This window comes from Erinaceus europaeus, chromosome 2 (assembly GCF_950295315.1).
Source record: "Erinaceus europaeus chromosome 2, mEriEur2.1, whole genome shotgun sequence".
In the NCBI taxonomy this organism is placed as follows: Eukaryota; Metazoa; Chordata; class Mammalia; order Eulipotyphla; family Erinaceidae; genus Erinaceus; species Erinaceus europaeus.
This window is the reverse complement of record NC_080163.1, coordinates 112,969,822-112,987,155: the sequence shown is the minus strand read 5'-3', so window position 1 is coordinate 112,987,155 and position 17,334 is coordinate 112,969,822. Positions and strand designations below refer to the sequence as shown.

Genomic DNA, 17,334 nt, shown 5'->3' with positions numbered 1-17,334 from the left:
TCAGGCATAGAAGTCTTTCAGAGCAGCATTTGTGGCAGGAAGAGGCTATTAGCGTCCATGGTGGAACTGGATGAGTAGCAGAGGGTCAGGGCAGGTTACAGCTGCTGTCAGTCTGTGTATATAGCTCAGGCAATGTTCATCTCTTTCTTTAAGTCTTCTGAATGCATCAGAACAGGATAAGTCATAGGTCCCAAGCTATATATTTATTTATTTGTTTTTTAATTTTCATTTATAAAAAGGAAACATTAGCGCAGGGACCAGCATAAGGATCCCGATCCGAGCCCCTGCCTCCCCACCTGCAGGGGAGTCGCTTCACAGGTAGTGAAGCAGGTCTGTAGGTGTCTATCTTTCTCTCCCCCTCTCTGTCTTCCCCTTCTTTCTCCATTTTTCTCTGTCATATTCAACAACAAACAACATCAACAATGACAATAATAACCATAGCAAGGCTACAACAACAAGGGCAGCAAAAGGGGGAAAGGTGGCCTCCAGGAGCAGTGGATTCGTGGTGCGGGCACTGGGCCCCAGCAATAACACTGGAGGCAAAAAAAAAAAAAAAAGGAAAAAAAAAACACTGACCATAGGATAAGGGGTATAATTCTACATAATTCCCACCACCAAAACTCCGTATCTCCCCCCCATAGCTTTCCTGTTCTTTAACCCTCTGGGAATGTGGATTATTATGGGGTGCAGAAGATAGAAGGTCTGGCTTCTGTAATTGTCTATTAAAATGTACTATGAATGGATTTCTTTGCTAATGAAATGTGCAGATTTGATGCTTTGTGAATATATCATATCAGTGCTCACCAGATTGTTCATTGAATTATACAGGTGTAGGACAGCTGGAGCACACATTGATGAGTCACTGTTTCCTGCAGCTCACACCAGTGAGTGCTTATCCAGTGTAATTAAAAAAAAGGTAACTATACGGACCATAATGATAACCCATCTGGGAAGACACCTGTTTTACCATACATACAACTAAGGTTCAAGCCTGGCTTTCACTGCACTGGGGGAAGCTTTGGTGTTACGGGTTCTCTTCTCTCTCTTTTTCTCTCTCACACACACAAATGAGAGTCGACCATACTAAGAGCATATGTAGTAGGAGGACGAAGCTCTTTAAAGAACCTTTATGGAAACTGAGATGTAGCACACAAATTTAGAAAACATAGTTACTTACTTAGTGGAACACCGTTAATTGATGCTTACAAATGTCTCCACTGTTTTACATTGCACAGTAAGAAGTATTAATTCCTATGTAGCACAAGATAACTTTTTAAGGAAGTCTTGTTATTGAATTATTAATCTCTGTGTCCTCTTCACATAGCGCAAATGTATGCAGCCCAAAGATTTTATTCCTAGAGCACCAGAAAATGACAAAAGACTGCAAAGGAAATTTGAGAAAATGGCTAAAGAGCTACAAAGGCAGAAAAAAAATCTAGGTAAGTAGTACAGTATGGTGTGTATGTACACAACTAATTTAATTTTCCTAGATTCTTCTGCCTGTTCGTTTTCTCATCTTTAAATGACTTCTGATGCCTGCTTTTTGGTTTGATGAAGGCTTAGTAAGATGATACATGTATTGCTCTCAGCTTAGCACCTAATTATGGAGATTGTTACTTAGAAAATGTTACCTGTTGGTTGTAGGAACTTGTATAATGAATCCTGGATGATGTCTCTAGGATATTGATGAAAAGCAGGTAATGACAGAAAGAGAAGAGAAACGGTGTGGGATGGGTGTATTCCCCATCTTCGTAGGAATCAGATTGTTGGAGAAGGAAGGCATTTCTGTTAGCTTGGAACTTTTTAAAAATCTTTTTTTCTTTCTTTTTTAATATTTATTTATTCTCTTTTGTTGCCCTTGTTGTTTTTTATTGTTGTAGTTATTATTGTTGTTGTTGGGACAGAGAGAAATGGAGAGAAAAGGGGAAGACAGAGGGGGAGAGAAAGATAGACACCTGCAGACCTGCTTCACTGCTTGTGAAGTGACTCCCTTGCAAGTGGGGAGCTGGGGGCTCAAACCAGGATCCTTATGCCAGTCCTTGCTTTCCATGCCATGTGCGCTACCGCCCAACTCCCAAAACTATTTTTTTGTTTGTTTCAGATGATATGCCTGTTCTTGTATTTGAATCTAATGGATCCTTGATGTACAGTCCCACTATCCCCAAGTGCAGAGATCATCACAACATCATGGAAAAGAGGCTACAGGAAATGAAGGAGAAAAGGGAAAACCTCTCCCCTACCTGTAAGTGCTTCTAATTTATAAAATGAAAATATGGCAAATAGGTGAGAAAAATTCATTCTGGGAAGATTTTTTTACTCAACCTAGATATATTAGTTGTTGTCTGCTGATTTCAGTACATGTTTGCCTATTTCACAGCAGTAAGAAGAGCAGGACTAGGTCATGTGCATGACAAAGCAGGTACTTTGGACATGTGAGGTTTCTTGCTGACCCTATGAGTAGCCTGTGCTTTAAATGAATGTGTTTTTCGTCAGGATTTCACACATCTACACATACACTTGAAAGAGAGACTTTTCTATATCTTTGTGTAGAAGGTAGAATTTTTCTTTAAATTGAATCATGGCATATGTATTACTTTCAACTTAAAAGTGATTTCAAGTCATTTTTTACCTGATTTTTTTTTCACTTTTTTAAAAGAAGATTTTTATTTATGTACTGTTTTCATTTTATTTATTTATTTATTTATTTATTGGATAGAGACAGACAGAAATTGAGAAGGAGTGGTTAGGGAGGAACAGAGAAAGACACCTGTACCACAGCTTCAATGCTTATGAAGCTTCCCCCCGGCAAGTGGGGACTAGGGGCTTGAACCTGAATGCTTATGTGTGGTAGCTGTCATGTGCACTCAACTGGGTGTGCTACTACCCAGCCCCTTTCTCCCCTATTTTTAAAGATGCTATAGAGTAGTGTTAATTTCATTTGATTGTTTTTATACTGTGTCTGGCAATGAGCAGAGGACTTAAAGGTTTTATACTTTTAAGATGGAGAGACAAACAGCAGAAAGAGTGAGACATTTTAAAGTACCACTCCACCATTAATGGAGCTTTCTTTGGTGCTGTCTTCCTGCCCCTACTTTTGAGTTTTGATATAGAATCGTCTATCTTCTGGTTATTTTTTGTTACTATCAGAAATAGTGCTAGAGTTGGGTTTTTTTGTTTGTTTTTATCAAAATGTAATTAACATGGAATGACTTGATATTTATGTATATGGTGAAATAGTTCCAGTAACGCCTACCACCACAGATAGAGACAGATTCCTTTGTTATGACAACTTTTAAGACTTACTGTTTTTCCCCCATAACTGTTTATTAGAATGTGAATATATTTCAAATCAATAAACTAAAAAAGGGAAAAAAAATCAAGTTACAGAGCATGCATAAGATACAAAGTAGCAATTTACAGATAGGTAATAGGGTCTTGATGACCGATAGACAATACACTAAATAACAACCAGAATGACCGAGCAGAGCAATGCCTTCCGTGCCCCTACACATCATGAGCACTGTGAGACAGAGGGTTAGCTGCCAGACAGGAAGCTGCTCAAGCCCACACATAAATATGCAGGGGGTTAATTCCATCATCCTGAGTGGTATCACCTCAGTTGACACAACTTTCAGAACACTACAAAGTGAAGTGCTTCATATTATCCACAGAAGGAAAAGCAGATGTTATTATGTGCACAATTTGGAATGAGAATGCTAGCTGCTGTGAACTTCAGTGCTGTGGTGGGTCTGGACAAGGCTACTTAAACTCAAGGTGCTGCTTCAGCTTATATGCTGGCCTTCTTCAGTCAGACTGTCACCACATGCTAGAGAGAACTGTAGTCCAGGATCTGCTGCAAAGCTCAAAACTCAGCACTGCTAACGGAATTATCCATGCCTGCTGGTGGGTACAGTGGTCAGACTAGGCTGCATTTCCTGGGAGGATTCAAGACAGAACAAACACTTCACAACTTGAGACTAAAGTGTCAGACCAGCTACTGTAACTCAGCAATGAGGTGCCACATTGCGACCTACTTCTGGGGGCAGAGTAGAGCCGGTGGAGGGGCCTGGGGCCAGCTGGGCACCAGTCCTTCTGGCCCCCAGCCGAGAGGGCAGCTGACCACACTGCTCCTGAAACCGGAACAGACTTCTGTGTTTATCCAGAGAATTCTAGTCAGGAAACGTGTCCCCTCACTAGTTGAAGCAGCAGGAACATGAGAGCTTGAACATGTTCCCACTATTCCAGAAGCCAGTTTCTAAAATGCCTTAACAGGGTTGTGGAGCCTAGAAAATTTTGGGTTTTGCCTTTTTTTTTTTTTTTTTTTAAATAGAAGCATTAAGACTTATTCTTTTAGCAACTTTCAAATATATAATATAGTATTATTAGTCAGCATGCTATACCTTACACTCCCAACTTATTTTTGTAAGTATGTACCCTTTGGCACTCTTCACTTTATCACTCTTACTCTCTTACTCCCTACCTCTCTCGGCAAGTACCAGTCTGTTCTCTGTATATGTGAGCTTATTTCCTTGATTATTTTTTAGACTCACATATAAATTAATATGCACATGTGTGTTTGAGAGAGGGAGAGAGAATATTGCTTTTAGTAATTAAAAGCAAAAAGACGTCTGAGTTTTGCAGGGTTTATCAGATATGAGGTTTATTACACCAAAGGTTATTCAAGTACATAAAACCGAACTAGCAGAATAAACAAATGGGGAAAAACTGGCTAGCCATGTGGCATGGAGCCATGAGTCCTTAAGCTAGTTACCAGCGCTTAGCTCCATGGCAGGTCCCAGGAAAAGGTGAACAGCCCCAGAGCAGCAGGAACAGAGAACCTGATTTCTTCCAGGCACTCCTTTAAATAACTTCCTATACATCCACAATCCCTTAGCATAAAGCCCTCAGGGTCCATTATGTTTTATTTGTTGTCACAAATTCCAAAGTTTCCCCTTTTTTTCTGGTTAAATTTTTTGTTGCATGTACTTCTATCATATTTTTTTTGCCTCCAGGGTTGTTGCTGGGGTTCAGTGCCTGCATCATGAATCCACTGCTACTGGAGGCCATTTTTTTTTTTCTCCTTTTGTTGCCCTTGTTGTTGTAGCCTTGTTGCGGTTCTTATTGTTGTTGATGTCGTTAGTTGTTGGATAGAACAGAGAGAAATGGAGAGGGGGAAAGAAAGATAGACACCTGCCCTTGTTGTTGTAGCCTTGTTGCGGTTCTTATTGTTGTTGATGTCGTTCGTTGTTGGATAGGACAGAGAGAAATGGAGAAGGGAGGGTGAGACAGAGAGGGGAAAAGAAAGATAGACACCTGCAGACCTGCTTCACCGCCTGTGAAGCGACTCCCCTGCAGGTGGGGAGCCAGGGGCTCGAACCGGGGTACTTATGCCTGTCCTTGCTCTTTGCGCCACGTGTGCCTAACCTGCTGCGCTACCACCCGACCCCCTCTATCATATTTTCATGGTCCATTTATTCATTGATGGTACTGACGTTATTTCCATATCTTGTCCATGGTGACTAATGCTGCATTGAACATTAGGGGTGTATAAATGTTTTAGAATTTCCATGATGCCTTCTTTCTCAATATTTCATCATTTAGTCTCTCCTCTCTTTTTAAGAAGAAACAAAACTTCTCATCCTCTTAATTCGTAGACCCATTTCTGTGCCCAAGATGAAAAATTGTAAAGTATAAGTAATATTTGGCTTGTGAATCATCCTCTTAGATCCAGGCAATCTAGCTTTTCAAAACCTCTGCTAACTTTTATGATTCTATGTCTTTATACTTTCTTACAGTATAAATCATATAGATGATTTTTTGTGATTCTCATAATCTATAATAGAGTTATATTTTTGTGCATATGACTTTATATGACCCTAGAATGTGTAGAATAGGAGTAAGATGATATGCAGTTAAATATTAATATAATGAGAATGAGTGGGTTTACTGTTGTTTTCACCTACTCAAAAATAAACGTGTATCTAATGAGTTAATTCAATTTTGTTTTCAGCTTCCCAAATGATTGAAATATCTCATGACAATCAAGCAAATGCTTTGTGTGAAACATCTTTGAACATCTCCCATGATACTTCACATTCAGGTAAAATTATTGATTTTCTGTGGTACTTTGAGGATATTGTGCTTTTTCTTATTTGGAATTTCTTCTAATGAAAAATAAGTAGTGAAACTCCAATATTTGTGAATTGTGCTCTTAAGATTATGTATTGTAACGAAGGTATGACTTATTCATATGAATTAAGCTTCCTTTTTGGTCCCAGTGAGTTTTCTAGGCACAGAATTAAGCACTCATTTTTTTTTTTTTTTTTAAACTTCTTGTGATTTTTGTCAGCATGCGATTAACACTGCAGAGACTGACGAAAGAAAGAGAACTAAGGGAAAATTGTTTCACAGACTGTAATGGCTGGTGGGATCCATGAAGTATGTGTAGATCAGCAAATGCTTGTGTGTGTGTGTGTGTGTGTGTGTGTGTAAATATACATATACATATATTCATACTTCACTCTGAATGAGTTTTATGGTTATAGTTTTTCATGGGTGATTGTGCATTCCAACCCATAAGTAGATCCCTTAACAGCAGTCTCCTAGAAGGGAGAGTTACCAAGGGGAGGTTGGAGACCCAAGTCCCTTAGATGGAATAAGATAGTTTGGTTGAAAGTGAAATGAATTAATGTCTTGCAATAATGTCAAAATGTACCTTTGTGACAACAAAAGTCCTATAAGTCTCAATGTTTCTTCTTTAAGTGATATTGGAGTTTAAAAAAACAAAAACAAAAACCAGAAGAATCATGTCCATAGTGGTTAAAATAATACAGAATGTTCTACTTTTTGAAAAAGCACAGTTTATAATAGTTGCAGATCACTAAACAGTATTCAAAACACTAAGAATTAAAAGTAGGGGACTGAGTAATAGCACACTCAGCTGAGCACACATGTTCCCATGCACAAGGACCTAGATTTGAGCCCACACTCCCTACCTGTAGGGGGGACACTTGATAAGCAGTGAAGCAGATCTGCAAGTGATCTCTCTCTCCCCCCCCCCACTCCCCTCTTAATTTCTGTTTGTCCTATCAAATAAAAATAGAAAGGAAATAATGACCACCAGAAGTGGTGGGTTTGTAGAATTGGTATCAAGCCCCAGAGATAACCCTAGTGATGATTAAAAAAAAAAGTTGAAACTAAAAATTCATTTTCACACAAGAATACTTGGAATCTTTTTGTTATGTTTGGAAATTATTTACCCGTTTATCTTAAATCTCCATCTTTTCACTTCTCACCTGATGCATATGGTTTTCTTAAGTATCTTGGAAATGATATGGTATTCTCTTTGACTGTTGTGGTCTCTGCTCTGTGTCTCAATTAGTTTTTCCCTTTGCCATGGGAATTAAATTCTGCTAGTCCTGTCCCACCAGTGAGAAGCCTAGGTTAGATTAGAGTTCAGAGGTCAGATGGCTTATGTTGTATTGTATGGTTTGTGAGTGTGCTGCCTGGGATTGGGAACTGAGCCATATAACTTGAGAGTTCACACTTTTAATTAATTTATGTATTATTTATGAAGATTTTATTTATTATTTAATGTGAGTGATAGGAAAGAAGAGAAAAGGAGAACCAGAATATTATTCTGGTACATGTACTGCAAGGATTGAATTCTGGACCTCATGCTTGAGAATTCAGTGCTTTAGCCATTGCATGACCTCCTGGGCCATGGGGTTCACACTTTATGACACATTCTGTTGCTTGTCAGCTGCTTGAAATACATATGAAACTTATCCAGCTTTTAAAATGAAAGGTATCCTGTTTCTAGCACCTCACTTCAAGTCTTAGAATGCCTAAGTAATTATAGATATGGGACCATGCTTCCTAGAGGGCTTACCTCTAACTGTCTGTTCCTCCTCTTTACCAGCAAAATTCTTTTAGTGTCCATTAGCTATTTCCAATGTGATGTAGTTTTTGTAAAGGGCATGCCCTCCATCCACTCAGCCAGTGTCAAACCCTCTAAGGGTCAGCCAACCCCAGGCTAGAGGCTTTAGACTCCAGAAGGCACTCTGTGTTCTGGGAGCATATACCCTAGTGAGAAGTGATAATACTTTGATATGTATGTTTGTAAACAGGTTCTGTATAATAGGCCTGGTGAAGTCTGGAAGGATCCACAGACTTTGAAGTCCCCAGACTTTTAGGTGGAGGTTGGGGGAGGAGTAATTTTCACCCAGAGGCAAGGCCAGGAGGTAGGCAGTATCTTTGGCTCCTCTTAGGAAACATGCAGGATACATGTGAAGTCAAAGCCTTCAGTAGGTCATGTTTGAATATACATATATTGTGCCATCTTCAGCAAAAGACAGTGTAGACTGTCTTCATGTGAAATGCCTTGAGGGAAGACAAGAATTTGATGCAGACCAGGCAGCAGTGGTTCTTAACTAATACAAATGTTGATCTTGTGAAGTTGGTAACTTAGGGTCAGTACTCTCCTGGGGGGTTGGGGAGAAAGCACATATGTCTGCATGCAGAACATATTTAGAGATTTCACCCAATGAACCCCATCGTGTCACATATACACAGAGAAGACCAGGATCCCTAGTTAGAAATCTTGACTTAAGGTGCCTATGGATGGCAATGTGAAGAACCATGTCAGTGCTCTTCTCAACTTACAGCTGTGCTTGAAAGTGTTGCTTTAGTGGTCAACAGAAAGTTATGTAATACTTAAACCATTTTTTAAAGTTCTTTTTTATTAGAAAAGTGAATTCTTTGTTACTGTGTTCCAGGTGACTCCTTTACTGATGATTTGCATACCTCGTTTGATGATATTTGTGGAAATCGGGAAAGAAAAATGCGGGAAGTTGTCAGTGATATTGAAAGTAAAGTGTGTGCTTCTCCACCTGTTCTGAAAATGAGTGACATCCACTTGTCAGCATCTCCCCTTTCCCTCAGTCAGTTAACACCTCAGAAATCTGTGAGTAGTAATATTTCTAAGGAGGAAACAAATAGGCAGCGTAATGCTGTAGGGATAGACATCACTCCTGATAAGAAGGTTTCTGAGTGTTTGTTTGAGGAGAGTCTGGAAGAGAAGAATGTTTTGTCTCTTCGATTATCTGCAGCTAAAAGCCATACCATGGGATACCCACAATCCAAGGGTTCCTCAACAAAACGAAAAAGAAGGTCTGAGAATTTACGTTCTCTCCCAGGAGAAAAACTAAAGAAAAGAAGGTACAGCATGAAATCTGCCCTGCCCAAATTACAGTTATTTCAGTCAGAACAGAACCTGCAGTTCCCAAGTACATTGAACATGGGCAGCCTTGACTGTGGAGACTCTTCATATGATGATTATTTCTCACCTGACAATCTTAAGGAAAGGAATTCAAGGGAACTTCCTCAGTCTCAGACAACAGCACTTCCCACTCACTTGAAATGCAGAAGAAGCCTTTCTAAGAAGGAGAGGGCAAACATCTTAGAAAGGTCTGATTTTTCCTCCATTGTCAAAAGCCATAGGTCAGGTGTCGTCACTAAATCGGCAGCAGATACTAGCTGCCAGCATCAGAATCCTACAGATGGTGAAGAGAGTAGTACTTGGACTTGCATGAATACCAAGCAAGCACCAGCTGAAGGATTTCCAGAGAATTGTCCAAAAAGGGAAGATGGACACCCAGGACGGAGTAGATTTTCTTACACCAGTAAGGAGCTCAGTCATCAGAAACAACAGAGAGAAGAAGAGCATCACGATTCAACACCTTGGATAGGAAGTAGTCAGGACACAAAAAAATTGTGTGTCATAAAAAGCATGCAGAAAGAAGATACTACTTCTAAAGTGTTAAACTCTGACATTGAAGCACAAAGTAAATTGAAACCAAATCTTTTAGATGAATCTAATGTGGAAAACTCTACAGAAGAAAGGGAGAACTTACCCAGAGGATATAGTGAAAGTATGTGAATCCCCTTTTCCAAGTTATCTTTGTGATGGGATTATGTAATAATGCATGCTGCTTTAAAAGTGTATCTCAATTTTTTTTCTTATGATTTGAATTTTTATCGTGTTAAACTCTTTAGAGATAGATGACTTACCACCCTATGATATTTCCAGTTTCATTGATCTTAATCAGCATTACCATTCTCCAAACTTGTTTCGTCTAATAGGTGAAAAGAGTCGTGGTACCTGTTTGGTGTAGATAACAGACTACAATGAAAGTATTTCCTTGTTTCAACATAACTTCTCCATATATAATCTGATAATTGTTCAGTGAGACAATGGTTTTTTTAAACTTCCATCTCACAGCAGTGAAGCTGTTTATTGTAGAAGAAAAACTGAGGTAATGTAAGCCAGTGATTGTGTAAAAAAGAGAGGGAATGACCAATAAATATGGACATACTTTATTAATATTTACTTCTGAAAATACCTTGGATAATGTTAGTTGAAAAGACTTGTCTTTTTAATATTTTGCTAAAGTGTGAGAGTTCATTATGACAGTCCTTATTTAACTTCTATTTGTTAAGCATCTCATTAAAATGCATTTATTCATATCTGTAACTTAATGTAACCATAGTGACAAAGTGTAATTGTAGCAAAACAAGAAACTGCACAATTTTCTTGTTGCAATTTACACTTCCTGGCTATAAGAACAAATAAGTTTTAGAAATCAGAATGAAGGAATCTTATACTTTTATCTCCTCTTTACTCTAGGTTTCAAACATGTTTAGTCACAAATCTAGTGTGTATCTTTTCCTTGAATATAAATGTCCCCAAATTGTTTGATGATAAAATCAATTTTATATATTTTAACTTAGTTTTTATAGCTTATCTTTCTGAAAATACTTTTAAAAAATTCAACTAGAAACCCTATTTTTTGTTGCACTAGGCCTAGAGTGTGTTTTCAGAGTAATTTAAAACCACATTGACTCTGAAGTTAATGTAAAATGCTATGTATTGATTGTTTTGGAAAGTAAATATAGCCTGCTCTTAAAGATTGTGTTCTCTTCTCAATTTCTATATTGTTTATTTTAAACTTTTGAATAATTTCTAATAAAATGCAAATACAAGTTAAGTTAAAATACCCATTTTCAGAAAGGAAAGGGTACCTTTGGAAGCAGTTAGATGGCTCTACCCGAAACTCCTCCAGTATCCTGGATGCTCCAGGTCTGGGGCTCTTAGAAGAGAAGCAGGTAATGCTGGCCCTCCCAGGAGCTGTCAGTTCAGTGACCCTATGGTGTGGCACCGTGAGTGTGCCCAGACAGGTTCCCAGGTGCCTGAGTGCCCAGAGCAGAACAGCTGTGCTTTGTGCCCAGATATCTGGATGCCTTCTAGAGTTGTCTGGCTTTATGTCTTTCTAGACAGAATGTAGGTTAGGGAGAGGCACATGTAATCGAGCCTCTAAATTCAGCTGCTACTCATCCTTAGGACTTACAGAGAAAAGCTGATAGCCTGCAGTTTCCTTTGGAGACTCGACAGAAGTAGAAGTTGTATAATAGTCAAATCCATTCTGTGTAGACTCTGCCTCTTCAACCCTCTCATGTTGAAATAAAAGCCTTTTCTCGTAAGTCCTGTTTCCGGTTCACACTTACTGTCGCCCTTGCTGGTGTGTAAGATGGAGTACACGGCAACACAGGCTCCCAGGGGCCTCTTTGGCCTCTTTTTGTTCTCACAGAACAGAAACCAAGGGAGAAGCTTTTAATTTTGGTTTTGTAAACCAAGCTATAAAATCATATTAACCTGTAATTTTTTTATTTCTAAACTCTTATAGTTCTCTCATGTAAAGAAAAACAGCTGACTGTAATAAATACTGCTGCAAATACTTTGCTGCCCCACCACCCTCATTCTGCTCCCTCCGAGGTTCACTAGCCACCCTGTGTGGTGCTGTGCTCAGTTGTGTAACAGGCACTCTTGAGTATCTAGGGCAATAACAGGGAAGTAACTCACACCCCTCACAGAGCTTGAGTGCTGCCAAAGCAGATGGATAGCATTTAGAATTAGCATGATAGACCACAGGTCTAGGCAGCTTCAGAAAGGGCACCACCAGAAGGCTTCTGAGAAGAAGTGACTGGGTCTCAGAGTTGGGCTTAAAGGAGCAGGGATCAAGGGTTAAGGTACTGCTGGATTCCCCTTTCTGCCTCTGGAGAAAGAGGGAATCTCTGAAGTAGGAGAATGCTCAGGGAGCCTCCTGCAGGTCAGAGGAACAGCAGAAGGTCACTGAGCTGAAGGAAGATGTGGAAACAACTTGTAAAGGCAACTGGGAACCAGACTGGCCCCCAGGCTCCAATGAGATTTGAGTTCTTTTTTTTTTTTTTTTTTCTCCCTTGGTTTTCAATGTGATAAGCTATGTGGGTGTTCTGCAGACAACAGTGACCAGGTCTGACTCATGTTTTCATTATTGTAACCCTGGGTACTCTATGGAAAACAAACTAGCTAGAGTGTGTGCTAGAAAGAGTTACTTACATAGATGTGTGTGTTTTCTCTATATATGTAGATACTCTGAGGGAAGCTTTTAGGTATTTCATAGTATATACTGTCCTATACATTGTAGTATCTAATTGCCTTAAATACACTTTATATAAATGTATACCAGATATTTCCAGATTGGTATCCATAGATTAGTTTGTTGGTTTTTGGTTTGTTTGTTTGTTTGTTTGTTTCGCTTTGTTTTTTACCAGAACACTGCTTAGCTCTGGCTTGTGGTGGTTTGAGGGATTAAACCTGGGATTTCATAGCCTCAGGCATGAGATTGTTTGCACAACCATTATGCTACCTCCCCCATCCAGCAATTTACTGTTTAATAGTCTCTTATAGCATTGGTGAAATTTTTGTTTTTAGGTACAGATAGTAAATATCCTGAGGTATTGTGAATCATTTGGCAAGCCAGAGGCATATAGGCCCATAGAGAATGAGAAAAAGCATTTTCACAGAATATCGGTTGATGAAACTCAAAGTTGACTACATTTCTTTGGAGTACAAGTCTACTAGTGAGAATAGAATGCTGTTTTAGGCCCATTTTTGTTTTGTTTTGAGGGGTAAGGAGCTAGAACAACAACTTTTAAGTAGAGTTCATAGAGTGGTCCTATAATCAGAATTGATCGCTAGTGTTTTTGAAAGCTGTCTTATGGTGAGGTGAAGCTTAGTCCCTAAGAGATGCCTTTCAATGAGCATCTTTACTACTTAGAAGGTGTTCATGGGAGTATATGAGGTTCATCATCTTTATTAATCTTTTTAAAATGCAGCAGCAAGGGATGAACTTAGGACCTCAGTATATGCACTGAGTAAACTCCAGACCCAATTTTGTTTGCTTTTCTTAATAGACAAGGAGATCCTGCTACCTGTGGAGCTTTTCTGATGTCATTCATGGTACACCCTTGTGTCAAGAATCAAACCCAGGGCCTTGTTCATGGTAATATGTACACTGCATTATCATCTCCTGATGCTGAAGTTCATTTCTTGCTATCTCACTGCAGAACCAGTACTGGCTACAGTGGTGAAGTGTGAACTCCCCAGTCAAGTGAACTTTGAGAAAGAAGAATTTATTGCCTCTCACATCTAGCTCTGAATACACTGTGGAGACTTGCTGAGTACAGTGCACATTCACAGTACATCTGCATGATAGGAAAATCTCACTAGATCCTCACCATTGACAGCTCATTAATGTTCTTAGTTGGGTGGCTCCCGCCCAATGATGCTCCCCATCACCACCGCGGTCTCCTCAACTGAACACAGGTGCTCAGTAGAAGAGGCCTACAAGTTGTTTTGGGCAACGTGCCCACCTGGCCCCTACTTGTTACCACCACCAATAGTGATGGCATGGTCCCTCCAGCACCACAGGACCAGGGGCAGAAGTACTTACTCTCTCCCTGCACACCCTCACTAGTTCTTTGGCATATGATTTATTTATTTTGTGAGAAAGCAGAGGACCACACTGGTATATGTGGTACCACTAATCACTTAATGAATGCATGCAAGTTCTACACTCTGACTACTGAAGCATTGCCCCAGCTGTGCTCATGCAGTGGTTTATTTAAAAGGTACAGTCTTCTTTACTGTGAAGTTCACAGTGAGTGACCATACCTAAACAATTTACCACAATCTGCTTTACACAGACCCAATATCATAGGTAATATTCTCCAGTTATTAGAGCATCATGAAGGTGAACTGCTTGCCTACAAGCTCCATCTACCAGATCTTTCCTGGAAGTAAATCTATGATATTCAGAAGCTATCTGAAGCCTGTTGACTGAAGCCCTAGGTCTCTGTCCTTAAGCAAAACTTCTGTACTTTTATCTAGTAGGTTTTTGTAAAATTAGTATTATCATTCACCCCCCCAAATATCCTTTGGCCCTACAAGTTCTTTTATTTGGTCAAGAATTAAACAAGGAGTGTCAATTATGGCTTATGGTAAATTTTTATGCCCTTTTCACACAAGTAGGAGTGCTTTTAATATTGAATCCTATTTCATTTTCTTCACTCTGAAGTTGACCAGTGACATCCATTATGCTGATTAACAGGCTAATGATGTCACCCACAACAGCTCATTTGTACCACTTGCCAGTTAGTAAAGCATCTAACATGGGGCAGAAGGACTGAAGTATGGTATTTGTGCCGACAGACCTATTAGCTAACTTCCTGGTGTGGGTGTTTTTGATGGGGATGCACAAGTAAATCCGTGTTCTTTGTATCAGTCAGTTTATACTAAAATCTGGTAGCCCTTTTGCATCTGTTGTAACTAAAGTTGGTTGGTGACTTGTAGCTCTGGATTGGGAAGGATTCCACAGCTTTCTCTTGGCTTAGGAAGAGGAACATCTGCTTAGATAAGTCATCAGCAAGGTTCAAGATGTGGTTTATTTGGATGATTGCTTTATTTAGTTAATGTGGAATTATACATAAAAGTGCTGTGATCATTGTCAAAAGGGTCTGTTTTTATATATTCATAATTCTTTGTTCCAAGAGAGAGACTTGCTCTTATAATTTCAGATACTTTTTGCAGTCATACAAAACATTTGAAAAACCTTTCAGATATAATTGATAATTTCTTTAGCATTGTCAAGCAGTAACAATGAACTTTTATTTATTTATTTTTTATTATCTTTATTTATTGGATAGAGACAGCCATAAATTGAGAGGAGGAGGGAAGCTAGAGAGGGAGAGAGACACCTGCAGACCTGCTTCACCACTCACAAAACATTCCCCCTGCAGGTGGGGACTAAGGGCTCAAACCCGGCTCCTTGTGCATGTGTGCTCAACCATGTGCACCTCCACCCAGCCCCAACAATGAATTTTTTAATTGAATTAATTTGTTTGGGCCAGAACACTAGCTCACCAAATAAGGGATATGCTCTGATAATGCAAGTGGCCTGGGATCAAGCCTTGATACCACATGAGAGTGTCCCTGTACCAAGGGGAGTTCCTGAGCTGTTCTTGACTTCATTAATTGAATAAATTGAATTAATTTAAATTAATTTAAATAATTAAGAAGTTCTTAACTTCATTAATTAAATAAATTGAATTAATTTTTCTATTGACTTAAAGTTTTAAACTAAGCTTTTAATTGAAATAGTTAAATATTTTGTATATTCATATTAACTAGGCCTATGTAATCATGGACAGATATTCAACATTGAATTTTATGTATTTTGAGTACTTATTCAAGACAGCATGTGTCTTGAATAAGTACTCAAAATACACTATTGAAGAAATTAAATACATATACACAAGTAATACTCCAAACTGAAGAATAATTATACTCTTTAAAAAAAAATTTTTTATTATTTATTTTCCCTTTTGTTGCCCTTGTTGTTTTATTGTTGTTGTAGTTATTGTTGTTGATGATGTCGTCGTTGGACAGAGAGAAATGGAGAGAGATGGTGTAGACAGAGAAGGGGAGCTAAAGAGACACCTGCAGACCAGCTTCACCGATTGTGAAGCGACTCTCCTGCAGGTGGGGAGCCAGGGTTGGAACCTAGATCCTTATGCTGGTCCTTACACTTTGCGCCACATGCACTTAACCCGCTGCACTACCACTCAACCCCATAATGTACTTCTTTTTTAAAAAAAATTATTGGGAAATTAATGTTTTACATTCCACATTAAAGTAGTCTATACATGCATAACATTTCCCGGTTTCCCATATCACAGTACAACCCCCACTAGGTCCTCTGTCATCCTTTTCCAGGGCCTGTACTTCCCCCCCCCCCACCCCAGAGTCTTTTACTTTGGTGCAATACGCCAATTCCAGTTCAGGTTCTACTTGTGTTTTCTCTTCTGATCTTGTTTTTCAACTTCTGCCTGAGAGTGAGATCATCCCATATTCATCCTTCTGTTTCTGACTTATTTCACTCAACATTTCTTCTAGCTCCATCCAAGATGGGTCAGAGAAGGTAGGTTCATTGTTCTTAATAGCTGCATAGTATTCCATTGCATATATAAACCACAACTTGCTCAGCCACTCATCTGTTATTGGACACCTGGGTTGCTTCCAAGTTTTGGCTATTACAAATTGTGCTGCTAAGAACATATGTGTACACAGATCTTTTTGGATGGGTGTGTTGGGTTCCTTAGGATATATCCCCAGGAGAGTACATATTGCACTTCTTAACAGTTTAGATACACAGCATGTTCTAAAGAGTTTCACTCAACCTCTTCCTTAGAACCCTCCTGTCTTCTGCAGAGAAGCAGTACTGAGAGGAAGGCTAAGGACAAGTATTAAACCTAGTAATCATATGGTTGGTTGATTTGTCTGCTCATTTTTATTAAGGACAGGTTTGTTTTGTCCTCCTGTACCTAGAGTAATAGTAGAAGCACAAGAGAAAAAAGTTTGAAGTAAAGCTTTGTTTTTCTCCTAAGAGCTGCGCAAGTTGAGTGTATGCTCAGGATAATCCACATGCAAGTTTCAGGGAATTCAGATTACTCCTAATGTGAAGGGTTACATAAGAGTAAAATGAGTATACATGTGTAAGTCCATATTCCAAATATCTATAGTGATTAAAAAGGAAAAAGTTCTACACCTATTCAAGATCATGATTATATTTCATTTCTTCATAATTGAAGTGAACTTATCAGATGGTATATTTATGTGTGATTGCACATATGAATATATACTTATATATGTTTTGCTTACATAAAACCTGTGAGAAACCTTTGTATATCTTTTTAAAAATTTTTATTTATTTATTTTTCCCTTTTGTTGCTCTTGTCCTTTCATTGTTGTTGTAGTTATTGTTGTTATTGATGTCGTCATTGTTGGGTAGGACAGAAAGAAATGGAGAGAGGTGAGGAAGACAGAGAGAGGGAGAGAAAGACACCTGCAGACCTGCCTTACCGCCTGTGAAGCAACTCCCCTGCAGGTGGGGAGCC

General features: G+C 39.0%; 1 protein-coding gene across 1 annotated transcript in view; it reads left to right on the top strand.

Annotated features, from left to right (window-relative positions):
- MCPH1 (microcephalin 1) overlaps window positions 1–17,334 on the top strand; it is a 260,272-nt gene that overhangs the window by 18,951 nt on the left and 223,987 nt on the right. Inside the window, exons 4-8 of the mRNA XM_016185613.2 lie at window positions 829–916; window positions 1,325–1,439; window positions 2,102–2,242; window positions 6,011–6,100; window positions 8,778–9,932. Of these exons, the coding sequence (XP_016041099.2) occupies window positions 829–916; window positions 1,325–1,439; window positions 2,102–2,242; window positions 6,011–6,100; window positions 8,778–9,932 (1,589 nt within the window). The remainder of the gene's footprint in view (window positions 1–828; window positions 917–1,324; window positions 1,440–2,101; window positions 2,243–6,010; window positions 6,101–8,777; window positions 9,933–17,334) is intronic.